This window comes from Pogona vitticeps, chromosome 15 (assembly GCF_051106095.1).
Source record: "Pogona vitticeps strain Pit_001003342236 chromosome 15, PviZW2.1, whole genome shotgun sequence".
Classification (NCBI taxonomy): Eukaryota; Metazoa; Chordata; class Lepidosauria; order Squamata; family Agamidae; genus Pogona; species Pogona vitticeps.
Window position 1 is genome coordinate 11,926,442 of NC_135797.1, and position 15,803 is coordinate 11,942,244.

General features: G+C 49.9%; 1 protein-coding gene across 1 annotated transcript; it reads left to right on the forward strand.

Moving 5' to 3' along the window:
• Positions 1 to 57: 57 nt before the first annotated feature.
• Positions 58 to 15,739, forward strand: EFEMP2 (EGF-like fibulin extracellular matrix protein 2). The gene is made up of 12 exons (XM_020777643.3): positions 58 to 217; positions 3,868 to 3,960; positions 5,243 to 5,291; positions 5,929 to 6,156; positions 6,813 to 6,935; positions 8,170 to 8,286; positions 9,098 to 9,217; positions 10,686 to 10,805; positions 12,423 to 12,549; positions 12,901 to 13,096; positions 14,864 to 15,044; positions 15,391 to 15,739. Exons 2-11 carry the CDS (start codon positions 3,877 to 3,879, stop codon positions 15,023 to 15,025), a joined length of 1,326 nt encoding a protein of 441 aa, XP_020633302.2. The 5' UTR covers positions 58 to 217; positions 3,868 to 3,876; the 3' UTR covers positions 15,026 to 15,044; positions 15,391 to 15,739.
• Positions 15,740 to 15,803: the final 64 nt, after the last annotated feature.

A 15,803-nucleotide genomic window follows, 5' to 3' on the forward strand; every position in this document is an offset into this window, starting at 1 on the left:
CTGCTTGGCCGGGGGCCAGGAATTCGGGGTGGGGGGGCCCATAGGAGGTGGGGGAGCCAGCGCACACTCTCCCAGGGAGGGAGGGAGGCAGCCGTTGCTCTGCATCTGCACCCAGCCGGAATTTTTGTGGGGGGAGAGGATGGTGTTTTGAGCCCACCGCCAGCCCCGAAGGGAAAGCGAGGGGGGACCCCAGTTGTGCTTGGCGCCTGTCAGTGTGGTGAGTGATGGATTTGGCGTTTTCCGTGGCCGGTTTGGTTTGGGAAAGGGGGTGCGTGGGGGGGGGATGAAGGAAGCAAGAGAAAGCCAGGGCCCAAAGCACATAAAAAGGGATGGGTGGGTGGCCAAAATCCGCTTCTCAACATGTGGAGGACAGAAGAAGTGGGGTGTGTTTTTTTTGGTCCTGAGAGATGATGGGCTGAAAGCTGGTGGATGGACTTTCTGGGGTGACGCCTCAAAAGTCTCGGGGTGCTCCCTCTGGGACCGTCTCTCAGGGGGGACCCCGGAGTCCGTGGAGGAATCTCGGCTCCTCCAGCAGCCAGGGAGGCCCCGATCTTTCCTTCTTGGCTGCGTTCGGCCAGAGTCCGGGTGTGCGCGCTTTCTCTTTGGGTTGCCAATGGGACCCTGGTTTTTCTCCTCTACCGGCAGGCCTCCTCTGGCCCCTCCAGGTTTCGGGGCGATGGGGAGCTCTCCAAAGCTTCTTGGGGTCTGGTGGGAAGGATTCTGTGAAAGTCACAAAGGAAGGAAAGTCTCAACGGCTTTGCAAAGTTCGGGGGGACCCTCTTCCTCTTTCCCTCCAGCTCCCACCTTTTATTCCAGAATGCATCTCTTATTTATTCACGTACAATAGGCATTTCGTTCTACTTTCTTTCCCCCTCCTTTTGCCTTTCGTTTTCAGGGCTCGATGGTAGAGCCTCCTCTGTCTGGTGCAGTCTAGATGGGTTGGATGAACATTCCCATCACCCACCCCCCATTTAGAGCTGGCTGGGGGGGGGGCGTTCTGAGCGTTGTTTCCTAACATTTCCAGAAGATGCTGAATCGGAGGAAGTGGGGATAGTTAAAAACTCTGTTGGTCCCTTCCTTGCCTGGAAACCCTTACTTGAAATGTTACCGATGGGGGCTAATGGGCACTGTAGTCACGACGAGGTTGAGTTTATGGTCAGGGGGCACAGACGTCTCCAGATCAGAACCTTGATTTAAGAAGAAAATTAAGGAACCGTATTTCATAGAGGCCATTGCTTGCAGAGGTTAAAAACAAACTGTTTTAATCTGAATTAGAGGCAACGGCTTACACAGGACGCCTGTGTCAGCCAAAAGCATGCCAAGAATCCTTTTAAAAGAACTACCGGTTTGTTAGGGCGTCCGCTCGGGTGGAGTGGAGGCCACTTCCCGTAAGGCCCACTGTTTACCTTTCCGCTTCTTGCAAAAAAATGCAGGCAGTCATGCCGATCTGGGTCAAGGGAGCCCTTCTGGCAGTTTTCATCTCCGCCAGAAGCAGGTCTTTTAAAAGCTAATGGGCCTTGATGGTCCTTCAGGGCCAACAGAAGACCCATCACTGTTCTTGCCGGGAAAAGGATCGCCCGCCGCAGCTTCGAGGCAGAGACCATCGCCACTTGAGTCAACTCAAAATGTTGAGTCAACTCAAAATGTTGAGTCAACTCAAAATGTTGAGTCAACTCAAAAGTTTCTTGAGTGGCTGTCTCGGTTCCTGGTCACCCCGGAGGTGCTTTGAGAACATTCGTATCTTATAGGCTTTAAAGTCCGGCTGTACAGCAGTGAGATTTCCTTGTTCTTGGCCTGCTCAAGTGCTCTGTGTCACTTCAAAGCCTGCTACCCCAACCTGGATGGTTTTCATAGGAGGCTCCCTCGATCCTGCCTCTTCCTCTTTATGCATCTCCACTATGGTCTGCTCCAACGACCATCGGGTCTCAGCAGAAGCGCTTCCTTCCCTCCATCACTGGTATGTGGTCTTTCCTTAGCAAAGGGTGCAGGAGAAGGTGGAGGTTGCAACTGGAAATCTTCTGCATGCAACCCCATTGAGCCGTCCCCTCCAATTCTATCGGATCGTCTGCCTTATGGGTTCTCACCGTTTTCTCCAGGAAAGCCTCTTCACCGTGAACGCCATCCTTTGGCTTCGGCTTCCTCTGTGGATTCTGTGGCTGCAGACGGGGGGCAGAAAAGGTGGTCTCCATTCATTTTGAAAGGATTGACCGAGGTTCGCACCGGACAAATTTCCTCCCCTCCCTCCTCCAGTTCCCTTTAAGCTCTGTTTTGGCTGTCCGTCCCTTCCTTCCTCCGCGTTGACAACAGCTTGGGCTTAAGGCAGATTTGATGATGGGTTTAAGGGGGGGATATTGGGATCATCGCTGCGGCTGGGTGCCTCTGCTTACATGGATCTCCGTCGGTCCAGGCAAAGGGCTATATTTAGAGCTGAGCACCATGTCTCCGTTGGAAGAAGGACTGACCCATGGCCTCCATCCAGGAGAGGCTTGACCCTTGCCGACAAAGTCAGAGGCTCGCCCCGTACCCCAGGACCCAAACTGGAATTTAATTTGTACTATGGTTTGGATAATAAAGATAAGGTCTGGGTTTTTTGAATGCCAGGGCTCGGGATGGAGCAACTGAGGCAACATCTCAGGGCATCAAAATTCGCAGGGCAGCGAAATCTAGAGGAGAATTGGCGGGCGAATCTTGGGGAAATAAAGACCGACCACCTCCTGGCCTTATTCACTTTCCTTGCGTCTCAAACCCTACATGTTTTCTGGACTTCATCATTTTACGGAGATACGGGCTTCGAAGGGCATCCCATCAACATTCATTTTATTCCTCTCCTGCTCCCGTCGTTCCGTTCTTCCAGAACCACAGTCTATTTCGTTTTTCACTTTAAAATAGGTCCGTGTCCCTTGTTCCAGGCAGCAAATCCTGGTGCGTGTAGAGCATAAATAAGTGTTCCGGCTTAAAAAAAAAACACCCACGAAATTACAAATCTAACGTTAGGGGTAGGCCAAAACATTATCATCTCCCGTAATTGGTAGGCCGTAGGCTAGAAATAATTATAGGAAGCCGCACGGAGCCTCAAACACAAAGGCCAGGAAAGCTATTGTTTTGGGAAGGTGGTCACTGGCTGGACGTCTGAAGGATGATGGCACGCCCCATTGCCCCAGCCAGGCAGGGCAGGGTGGACGGGCAGGCAGATCTCCGTTAGAATTAAGTGACTTGACTCAGGTTCTCCCCCCCATGATTCGAACTCGACTCCCTTTTTTTCTGGGGGACTTGGGACTTGGTTCCGAAGACCCGGACTCTAATTTGGGACTTGGATCTCGAAATGTGCCAACTTCCCCTGCTAAATGGGCGTCATACCCCCCAATTTAGCATTGTCTGGGCTAGGCTGGCACCACTGTTTCAGTCTTGGGTCCCTTCCCAGCCCTTTTGGGTGGATAGGGCCCTTCTGCCTGCAAAGCACGTGCTTCACAGCTGCCTGGAAGAGGCCCTAAGAAGAACTCCAAAAATAATACCTGCAAGGTAACACACCTGGTTACCACCTGGCCGAAATTCCGTTATTCGAGGCTTTAAAAAAAGGAAGGGGAGTGGGAGTCAAAGAGAGGTGCATTCTGCATATGCTCAGAGGCTTCTAACATTGTGGTAAAGAAAAAAAGGGGGGCATTGCTTGTAGGGAACGGCAAAGTCATCCACTTTGCTTTGCATCTGGCATGCTTTGGACCGGAGAGGGCAGACGGCGGCCGAGGATGATGGCTGCTCTTGGTTTAGCTCCCCAGAGTAGACTTTGGTCTAGATGGGCGGGGGTATACGTCAAATAAATAAATAAATAAAGGAATGTATAAATTCTAACTTGCTCCCCTTCCCTTCCAGCGGAAGACCATGAAGCCCGTTTCATGCCTCCTCCTGGCGACCCTTTTGAGAGCGGTGGTATCGCAAGCGGCCGAGGAACCCGACACTTACACGGTAAATGCCCTGGCTCCAAATAAGCTTTCTCGCGGACTAGAACGGGAGTTATGGGGCAGGAAAGGATCAAGGTGGGGGGAAAAAGCCAGGCAGGTGCTTTTTGGAAGGAGAAAAAGGGGGTTGTCGTCGAACTCTGCCAACTGGGGGAAATCGGTGGCGAAGCCTTCACTCAGCTCCAGAATCATCCCCTGTCTTGATCTCAGGATGGTCACTACTTTTGAAAAGGCGCCTGCCTCGCAGGGTTGTGATGAGCGGGGCTCAAATGGAACCCGGGAAGGCGAACAGCGGAAAGTCATGTTTTCTTGCCTCGTGTTTCTTGAAAGACTGGACATTGGTCCGGAAAACACCACAGAATGGCTGCGATGTGGAACGCTTCTGTTCAGCGTTCCGGCCACTCCCGTGGCTTGTGAATTTGCTCGAGATACAGTGGTGCCTCGCTAGACGATGACAATCCGTTCCACTGAAATCGCTGTTTAGCGAAAGCATCGTTTAGCGAAAAGCATTTCCCCATTGGAATGCATTGAAACCTGTTTAATGCCTTCCAATGGGGAAGAATCATCGTTGTCTAGCGAAGATCGGTTATAGGAAAGCCGCTTTGCGAACCGCCGATCAGCTCTTTAAATAGCTGTCTAGCGAAGCTTAGGTCCCGAAAACACCTGTTTGTGAGCACGGAGGGAGCTGTCAAAATCGTCGTCTAGCGAAAATCGGTTTGCGAAGCACGGACCAAACATTGTCCAGCGAAATTCCCCCATAGGAATCACTGTTTTGCGAATCGCTATAGCGATCGCAAAAAGTCAATGTCTAGCAAAAAAACCTGTCATGCGGGGTAATTGTCTAGCGAGGCACCACTGTAAATTAAAAGAGACGAGCCAGCAGCGATGCTCAAAAGGAATCTTAGGCACTGTAAGTCCCACTGTAGAAGCGACTTTGGGAGTCCCCGAGTTCAAGGTCTCCCCCAAGGAAATGTTTGATGCCAGTCTAAATATGGGCAGGGCTTGCTGCCCAAACCTGTTTCAAGGACTCTTTTAAGGTGCAGTTCAGCTCCGTTAATCTCCGCATGGCCTGGTCTCTGGATCCTGGCCGGAGCTGAGCAAAGCTTTCCGATACAGCGTTTCGCGCATGATCACGTTTGGGCTCAGAGCACGTCTCCGGCGGTCCTGGGCTCTACGTAGGCGCCATGGAGGCAGTATCTCTGAGCGCGGGGCGTGTAGAGCACCAGGGAGGCTGCCGGCGAGTCCAGAGAAATGGACGGTTCCTGGAAAGTCTTGTGTTTGTCTTCCAGGAATGCACCGACGGTTACCAGTGGGACGCCGAGAGCCAACACTGCAAAGGTAAAGACCTCCGTGAAGCCATTGTGCATTGTAGAAACTTTGGCTCCTTGTTGTCGTCCTTAATTCATTCTCGACCCGTGTATCTGTTTCTGGGCCCAATCGTAAAACATTTTCCAACTTTCCTTAATATAATCTCGAGTTCTCATGTCGTGTCTCTGATAAACTATCCATTTCTGCAATCGTTAATACCGTTCCCATGCATTTCAGTGCGAAATGGTACTTCGACTTACGAACTTTTCGAGGTACGAACGTCCTTCCAGAACGGATTAAGTTCGTAAGTCGAGGGCCCACTGTAGTTTTTTTTTAAAAAAATCTCTTTCTTTGGAATTTCCTGCATTTCCCACCTCTGGGCCCAGATCAGCCTTGCCGCTGTGAATTAGGTGCAATGGCATATATTTCATTTCGTCTTTTTTTGGCTCCTTGAGGCCCATCGTGGCCTGGCTTTACCTGGGAAAGATGGTTAGAGGAGAAGGCTGCAGGCCAGATGTGGCCCATCGGGACGCCAACAGATGTGCATTCCCAGCCCTGTCAGGTCCGTTTGTTGACCTACCAGCCTTCCTCGGGGCTAAATCCTGACGGGAGCGCAGTGATGATGATAAATATATTTAAAAACCCCAAACCATTCTGCCGTTCTCAGATGTGAACGAATGCGAGACCATCCCTCACGCCTGCAAAGGGGAGATGAAGTGCATCAACCATTACGGAGGGTACCTCTGCCTGCCCCGCTCGGCCTCCGTGATCAACGACGTGAACTCGGAAAGGGCTTCTCCCCCCAGCCCGGCGCTGAGGCGGCCCCCGCATGCCATCCCTCTGCAGAACACCTGCCCTCAGGGCTACGAGCCAGACCGACTGGGGTCCTGTTTGGGTGAGTGGGGGCCGGACCAGAGGGAAGCCTTTCCAGGTGTGGGTCTTGGCTCCGGTGTGTGTCTGTGTGTGGGGGCTGGAATACAGTGGTGCCTCGCTTAACGATTGCTTCGTACAACGAAAAATTCACTTAACGATGGCTTTTTCGGAGCAATCTTGTGCTTCACTTAACGATTTGTCCTATGAGCGATTTTCGCTTAACGATTTCGGGACCATGCTTCGCTTAACGATGACAGTTTTAGGTCCCCTTGTTTCGCTTAACGTTTTTTTTTACAGCCCCATTTTTGCTATTTATAAAATATTCTAAAATGTTTAAAAAATGTTTAAAAAGCTTGGAATCGTTAGTGCACCTAATAAAACCTTCGTTAACTTAATTTGGCTTTGTTCTGAGTCTTTTTGAATTTTTTTGTAAATTTTTCCCCCCATTGAAATAGGCTTCAATGCATTTCAATGGCTTTCGCTTAACATTTTTTCCTTTTCGCTTAGGGATGGTAATCCGTTCCAATTGGAACGGATTATCCGGTTTTCAATGCATCTCTATGGGAAATGGTGTTTCGCTTAACGATGTTTTCACATAGCAATTTTTTTTGAACCAATTAAAATCGTTAAGCGAGGCACCACTGTATATCAAAGAACTGGGGTGTTTATTCCACACAGACGTTGACGAATGCGAGTACGATTTGCACGACTGCCAGCCGAGCCAAGAGTGCATCAACACGGCCGGCGGCTTCCACTGCCAGTGCCCGGATGGCTATCGGAAGATCGGCACCGAATGTGTAGGTGAGTCATTGAGCCAAATGGGATGTGGTTTTCGTAGAGATAGAAAGGGAGAAAGAAGGAGAAGATGCTGGAAACCCAGCTTTCTAGAGAGATGGTTGCTTAGCCGCTTTGCCAAAGTTTTCAGAAGGGAGAGACTGTCACCCTTCTTCTTGAAACAGAATTAAATTCACTTAAATTCAGCTCCTTAAATTTAGTCTTGCCCAATGGTCCCTCGGGTGTCTGGAGCTACCGCATCTTCTCCAGGCTAAATAAGTGGGTTTCCTTCCACCATTTCTTATATCGCTTGCTTGCTTTTTGCCTTGACATCTCTCAACCACACAACAGCTTTCCAAGGAGCAGCAGATAAAATTCGATCGATCTATTGGCCGCCTAAGACAGTCAAACGGTCAACATGCGAATGAAGACCGTCGTTGGGCAGCACCAAAGAGAAACGAGCTAATTTGTAATTTTTGGAACTACGAAATTTGATGGGAGGATCATAAAAGGCCCTTTATTTCTTAAGGCAGCTGCTTCGAATTGCAAAGCTCCCATCTCATCAGTTAAACTTTCCTTGTCTGAAACGATTGCCGTTTATGCTCCTTAAAAGTGCAGAATCCTGGATAGGAATCCATACCCCTTTCAGAGACGGTGCTCCATTTTTGATAGTGGGGTGTGACTTATCTTGAACCACCTGCAGAATTAAACCAAGTGGCCCTCCATCGGTTCAGTCTGAGTTTCTCTGGACACCATTAAATTAGCAAAGTGTCGGTCTTCACATAGGTACCTATTTTTCCGTGTATAAGACGCCCCCATGTATAAGACACCCTCCACTTTTCTAACCCAAAATTAAGAAATCTAAGTGGGGATTAGCAAGTGTGGGGGGGAAAGGGATCAAAGTGCTGCAGGATCGCTTTGATCCCTGCTTTCCCCTCCACTTGCTTTTTGTTCTCTCCTCACTTACTTCCGTGTATAAGACGACCCTCAATTTTTAGTCTAAAAGTTTTAGACAAAAGTATAGTCTTATACACTGAAAAATATGGTACCTATTTCCACACTGTAATTACTAGAACGGGCCACCAGAGGGGATCAGAGATGGTGCCCTATATTGGGGAACTAGAGACTTCAATTTTCAGGGCTTTGGGGGGGCATGGAAAGGCTTGAAACTCTGACCCCCATGGATACTGCAGTCCGGCTCTAAATTTTTTGTGCATGCTCAGAAACACAGCTGCAATTTCTCCTCCCTTCCTTCTTCCAGACATCGACGAGTGTCGGTATCGTTATTGTCAGCATCGCTGCGTCAACTCCCCCGGCTCGTTCTCCTGCCAGTGCGAACCAGGCTTCCAGCTGGCCAGCAACAACCGCTCGTGCGTGGGTGAGGAGCAACGCCTGGCCTCGCTCTTCCCTGTCCTGCCGAAGGGCCCACGTAGCCCACGGCGTGGTCTCTGATCCTTAGCGTTTCCCCTCTGTGCCGTTTGCTCTCCGCGGTGGTGGAGTCCGTGCTTCGCCGGCCGAGCCAGCAGTATAGTCTCCCGGCTTTCTCCCGGTGTAAGGATCAGAGAGCAGGTCGGAGGAGAAGGAGAGCCCTCTTGGGTCCCCCCTTCCCCTTCAGGTTCATCTTGGGCTAGGGTTGTTGTTGTTGTTTAGTCGTTAAGTTGTGTCCGACTCTTTGTGACCTCGCGGACCAGAGGTTTAGCTCACATCCTCTCCTCCTTTGGTGATGAGAAATACTTGAGTGATTGCCGACCCAACGCTTCCATCTTTGCCGACCGTTGTTTGTTTGCTGTTGACCTGTTCGGTTGGTGGTTGCTAGTAGGTGTGAAGGAAAGAGAGAGGGGTTTTTTTAACAGTAGCTTGAAATGGCAAACCCAATCCCTGTCATTTCAAACAACTGTAATAAGTTTTTTTTCCTCCCGCAAATGTCTCAGAGCAAGTTATTGAGACCGGAAGCGCCAGATCACGAGAAAAAGGGGTAGACTCTCTGGGGAACTGGCCGCTATTTGCGTGTCTCTGTCCCGGATAGCAAAAGGCTTTTTTAAAACCAGAAATTCAAAACTCTGCAACGGAAATCTGGGAATTAAAGTCCTAGAAGACACATCTGTGCACCCTTAGAAAAAAAAATCAGTCCATTCCCTGAAGGCAGCCCACCTCCTCTTTCGAATCACACCCTTTCCAACCTCCCACAGATGTGAACGAGTGTGAGATGGGGGCCCCGTGTGAGCAACGCTGCTTCAACACCTACGGGACATTCATTTGTCGCTGCAACCAGGGCTACGAGCTGGACCACGATGGCTTTACCTGCAGAGGTAAGAGGTGATTCCACCCCATTTACCTCCACCTCTTCTCCCTTGGCTGATCTCTCAGGTGAGGCTCCCACCCTTACCTGTCCGCCCAGCCCTGCCACCTCATCCTTTCCAGAGATGGCTTGCCATTTTCTATTAGGCTTTGGGCTGCTTTATTTTCAATTCATATTTCAGTTTTTATATTTACAGTGGTGCCTCACTAGACAGTTACCCCGCATGACCATTCTTTCGCTAGACATTGACTTTTTGCGATCGCTGTAGCGATTCGCTAAACAGTGATTCCTATGGGGGAATTTCGCTGGACAATGTTTGGTTCCTGCTTCGCAAACTGATTTTCGCTAGACAACGATTTTGACAGCTCCCTCCGCGCTCGCAAAACAGGTGTTTTTGGGACCTAAGCTTTGCAAGACAGCGATTTAAACAGCTGTTCGGCGGTTTGCAAAGTGGCTTTCCTATGGCCGATCTTCGCTAGACAACGACGATTCTTCTCCACTGGAATGCATTAAACAGGTTTCAATGCATTCCAATGGGGAAAATGCTTTTCGCTAGATGGTGAATGAAAATCCATTGAAAACAATGCCTCGGTTTACAAATTTGTATTTTACAAATTCAAAGCAGGTTTCCAGTGCCATCCCCGTGCAGGTTTACAAATTTTGCAGGTTTATAGTGCCATCCCCGTGCATGCATTTCCTACGGGAAACCGTGTTTCAGTTTGCGAATTTTCCCCCCATTACGAAATGTCCCAGAGAATGCATGAAATTCGTAAACCGAGGCACGCCTGTATTGCCTGGCTTCCACCATCTGAGTCTGTGAACGTATATAGGTAGCAACGAGCCGTCAGTTGCAACTGAGTCAGGGAGAGGCCGTTACCTCAGGCATCCCATTTTGAGGGGGTCATGAAAAGGCAGGGAGTGGTCATAATGATTTAACTTGCTTTGACTGAGCAGAAATTGAGTGTCCCTTTCCACCAGCATCATTTACTAAATCACCACAAGTTGCAAAATTAGAGCAGGCGTTTCCTATTGGAAGGCCGGGCAGGCGAAGCCAACACCGACATCTCAGAATTATAGAGTCCTAGAATAATGGAGTTCGAAGAGAACGATAAGGCCATTGAGTCCAAGGCAAGAATCCCAAGTCATCGTATATCTCCGACAGATGGTGGTCTAGCTTTCCCTTGAAATGCCTCCAGCGCTGGAGCGCTCCCCACTTCCCGAGGTCGTTGTGCGGCTCTAACAGTTAAGAAGTTTTTCCTGATCTCTAGCCAAAATCTGTCACTTGATTGTGCATCCTGCATTCTGGGATGACCGAGGACAGATCCTGCCCCTCCTCTGTATGGCCACCTTTCAAGGATTTGGAAAGGGCTCTCCTCTCTCCCCTCTGTCTTCTTGTCTCAAGGCTAAACCTGCCCGGTTTCTTTCAGTCTTTTCCTCTCTCAGCGCTTGAATGAAATCCCCTTTATTTCTCTCTCCAGATATTGATGAGTGTAGCTACTCCACGTATTTGTGCCAGTATCAGTGTGAGAACGAGCCGGGATATTTCTCCTGCACCTGTCCTCAGGGGTACCAGCAGCTAAGCACCCGTCTCTGCCAAGGTAAACGCGACGACCCTCTTCTTTATCTTGGGATGGATTTATGGCTTCGTTATCCCTCGCGTGGTTTTGAGCCCGTCTTTCTTCTCCTGAGCTGAAGGCTCGCCTCCACACCTGATCCTTGCAACAAGCCTACGAGTTCCATCAGGCTGAAAGGGAGGAACCAAAAGTTGCCCAGTGAGTTTGATGCCTGAACCGGGACTCGAACCTGGATCTCCCAGGCTTCACACCAATCCTCTCGCCATCGTACTGCATGGGTTTCCTTATGGAGGAGGAGCACTGGCCAAAGAGCTAGGAGGGTGGTAACCTACAAACTAGGGTTGTTAGGATAACTCAACACACCAAAGGCATCTGTAAGCTTATGATGTTTTACACAGACACAGACACACACTGCATTTTTCCATGTATAAGACGCCCCCATGTATAAGACACCCCCCCACACTTTTCTACCCAAAATTAAGAAAGCTAAGTGGGGCTTAGCAAGTGCAGGGGGAAAGGGATCAAAAGTGCTGCAGGATTGCTTTGATCCCTGCTTTCCCCTCCACTTGTTTTATTTTTCTCTCAGCTTACTTCCGTGTATAAGACGACCCTCAATTTTTAGTCTAAAGGTTTTAGACAAAAGTATAGTCTTATGCATAGAAAAATGCGGTATTTGTTTTAAACATACCCAGAAGGTGGTCAGAATAGCATTAGAGAAAAACACACAAAAAAATGGTAAGATTGCAAAAGAGGATAGCTATCAGAGCTAGCATTTTGCGGTAACAGTACTTAAAAAGAAACGTCCTAGAAGCCTTCAGCTTTTTATCGGGGTACATTTCCATACATGCAGACCCCACTCTAAGGAGGATGAGGTGCGTGGTTTGGGGTAAAATAGCTTCCTGCCTTTTTGAAATCTCCTTGAGGTTTTGATTCGGGCTCGCTCTACGCTTTGGCAGATTTGAGCCCCCTCGCCACTTCCCTCCTTCGCTGGACGAAGTGACATGCCCCCACCCCCACCAGCGTGCCTTATACCCAGAGTAATCTAGCAGGCTCTCTCTGCATGGGGAGGGCATCTTATCCCATTACCCACGTGGAAGTCACGGAAAAGCGCCACGGGGAGAGATACGTTTATCCCTGGCCTCAGGCAGCGAAATGTCTTGGGTTGGCCGCTATCGTGGCTCGAGGGCCTGTCACAGACGGGTGCTTGCTTTTCCATCTACACCACTGGAGAAAATGTGCATGCGTTTCCAATCAGACAGGGGAAAAAACAAAGAGATTGTGTCTGATCGCGCTGGAAAGGGTTGCTTCTCCGGGAGTGATATCCCTTTAAAGCAGGGATATTGGCAAATCTTTGGGTCCGAGTTCGAATTTTTGGTACCAAGTGCCAAGGCCATGCAGGAATTACTCCAGCCTGCTCACCCACACCCCCCAAAAAAGAGTCTCCTGGCCGCTGGACCAAAAAAAGTCTAGACTGCGCACAGATTTGGGTCGGGCGGGTTCGCGGTCTCCCCTACGTTGTGGGTTTCCCCAGAAAAATATCCCAAACCGGAATGCGCCACGAGCAGTCCCAAAGGCCACGGTCTCTCCGCTTCCCAGGCTCTCCCTAATCAACTTATTAATTATTATTTTTTGCCCTTCCAGACATTAACGAGTGCGAGGCCAGGACCCACCCATGCACCGATTCTCAGAACTGCATCAACTTCCACGGGGAATACCGCTGTGTCGAGAAAAACCGCTGCCAGGAGCCCTACGTGCAAATGTCTGAAAAGTAAGGACAGGAAACTTGTGGCTTCCTTTGCAGTCAATCCCTCTCAAGTTTGCTTTTCCTCTTTTCCTGCTGCCGTCCACCTTCCTGGCTTTATTGCCTTCTCCAGAGAGTCTTGCTTCCTCCTGACGTTTGCCCAGATCTGTCCTTTTGTTTGTTTCTAAAGAGAGTTGAATGTGGATGGCTAAAAATAATTTCATTCCATAGCCAAGACCGAGAAATAGACTTGTGTATTTCTTCAGCAAGATGCCTGGCCCTTCCTAGTCGAATCTCAAAGCCTCCTTTGGAATAGACACTGCGGGAGACCCTCCACCAAATTCACCCCTGATTTTAATGCCTTTATCCCCACCGTAGCCGCTGCCTTTGTCCAGCCACAAACCCGCTTTGCCGAGACAAGCCGTCCTCCGTCGTCCACCGCTATATGAGCATCACAGCCGACCGGACGGTGCCCTCTGACATCTTCCAGATTCAGGCCACCAGCCTCTATCCCGGTGCCTACAACACCTTCCAGATCCGCTCCGGCAACGAGCAAGGAGAATTTTACATACGGGTAAGGCTGCTTCCTTGTAAGTCCTAAAAGGAAACTTTATGGAGGGGTTTGACGGTTAAGATCTCGTCGTCACGAGGGGCGGAGTATTCTGTCCGGCGCCAGAGATGCTCCGTCTCCAAATCTGGGAAATAGCGATTGAGCTCAACATGCCTGGAGCATCTGGCTGGCTATGGGTGGGATTCAGGTGGCAGGACTAGAGCGCCTTTTGATGGTTTTTATCGTCGTTAGGCATCCTTCAGTCTCGAGAGATGATGGTAACGTGCTCTGTAAGGAGGACTTGGAACAGTGTCTGGTGTGGCTGAGAAGGCCAATTCGAGAGTGACCGTCCCTTCCACACGGAAGACAAACACAATCTGTCCCCCGTCCAGCTCCCTGATTTTGCTACTTCCGGGTCTGCCTCTTGGCCTCAGCCTGCTGGACAAGGGTCTCTTCAAATTGGGAGAGGCCGTGATGCACCGCCTGCCTCCAGGCTGAACGCTCAGAGGTCAAGGTTTCTCATCAGTTGAGGTCCATTCCTAAGGCCTTCAGATCCCGCTTGCAGATCTCCTTGTATCACAGCTGTGGTCTCCCTCTGAGGCGATTTCCCTGCACTCATTATACAGTGGTGCCTCGAATAGCGAGCACCTCTATTAACGAAAAAACCGAATAGCGATGTGGTTTTCGGGGTATTTTTTCGCTTTGAATAGCGATTTTTCCTATGGGCGATTATCGAATAGCGATCTTTTTCCCCCCTATTGAGATGCATCGAATAGGTTTCAATGCATTTCAATTGGGGAACCTCGGTTCATGTTCACTATTTTTAAAAGGTTTAAAGTTAAAGTTTCCTGTTTGAAATGTTTGAGATCGTAAAGTACACTGAATAAACCCTGTGTTAGCCCAATTTGACCTTGTTCTGACTCTTTTTTAAATTTGTTGTTGATTTCCCCCCCCCATTGTGATGCATTGAATAGGTTTCAATGCATTTCAATTGGGGAACCGCATAGCGAGGTTTCCTATGGAGATTTTCCATTAACGACAGCAATTTGTTCCCATTGGAACGGATTAGCCAGCTTTCAATGCATTTCAAGGGGAAACCGCGTTTTGAATAGCGAAGAAATCCAATAGCGATGTTTTTTGCGGAACGCATTAACATCGCTATTCGAGGCACCCACTGTATCACAATAATAAGGAATGGTGCTTCCTTATTCCAGAGCAGACGTCTAGCTGCAACGATCAGTAACGGGAATCATAAGCAAGCCCAGAGGAATTGCTGGTGGGCTTTCCTTTAGCTTTTGTGGGAACAGAAGGATGAGCGAGGGAGGCCTTTGGGTCTCATCCTGCAAAGCCCGTCTTTGTTCCAGGAGGGTGTCCCCTTGGAAAGACACAGGGCTTCTTTCTGGGCACATCCTGGTGGCTGTAGGCTGATGGTGTTCAAGGGGTGCAAGCCATTTTACTATCCCACTCGCAGCCCCTAACGAGTGGATGGAAAGAAGAGACATAGCAAACATCCGTTTCTTTGGGTTGTTGTTTTTTTTAAAGAGGAGTGACTGGCTAAAACCGTGTGGGGTGTGTGCTTTGAATTCTGTTTTTCCCCCCCCAACTCACTGAAGATCCGAGTGCTAGCCTTGTCAAGAGAATTGTAGTCCTGAACCGGAGGGGGACGGACGGGACACAGTGGATGGCTCTGAGGGCCACGGGTGGCATGTAGGCTGCTCATGAGAGACCAGCCCCATAATGCCCCACCTCCCTTTTCATACCCCCGCTTTGCACCTTTTTCCCCCCCTGCAGCAAATCAACAACATAAGCGCCATGCTTGTCTTGGCCCGATCCGTCACGGGGCCCCGGGAGTTTGTGCTGGACTTGGAGATGGTCACCATGAACACCCTGATGAGTTACCGTTCCAGTTCGGTTCTCCGGCTCACCGTCTTCGTCGGAGCCCATCCGTTCTAACCGGGCGGAAGAAGGGAGGGTAAGTTTTTGGGAGTCCAGCTTCTCCTAGGGGGAAAAAAAGCTTTTGCAGAATTATGGAAGGAGGCTGGCTCCACGGGGGGATCTTTCTTGGCCAACCCCGCCTTGCTTGGCTCTCCGAACTCAAGTGAACGAAGGCTCACCATTGAGGCAAGCCTGTGCCCCTGCCAATCCTCTCTGGGTGCCAGGAAGGTTTTAAATCGGTGCCCTTCTTCCTTGTCATCTGAACCCACTGGTTGGGGAGGTCATGTGCCTGAAGCATCCGGGGGAACATTTTGCTCCGTCTTCCGCGTTCCCTATCTTCTCTTCTCCAGGCTAAACCTTCCTTCTCTCTCTCTCCATTGCAGAGAACATCTGCCAGGTATGGAGGGGTGCGGAAGGAATCGAGAGACGGGAGCCACCTCCTCCTCCCCCCGACTGCTGGGAAAAAGATGTGGGCCTCGCATGGGTCCCCCAAAACTTTCCTTAAACCGGCACGCCGACAGCCCCAAGCAAGACCTCTGCCCCCCACCACCCACAGCTGCAGCCGTCATGGGACCACCACCAAGCAATTTTTTTTCCCAGCAGAAGGATGAAAATCCCAAACACAGCGGGGACTTCTGAACCTCAAAGGCAGGATCCCACTTCTTCTGTCTTTCGGGTTTAAAAGAGAACAAGGCTGATGAAAATTAGTAAAACTTTTTTTTTTTAAAGGAACTTTCACATGATGCAATTTTGTGTGTCTGTGTGTAGGACACGTCTGGCGTAACCTCCGAGAGCC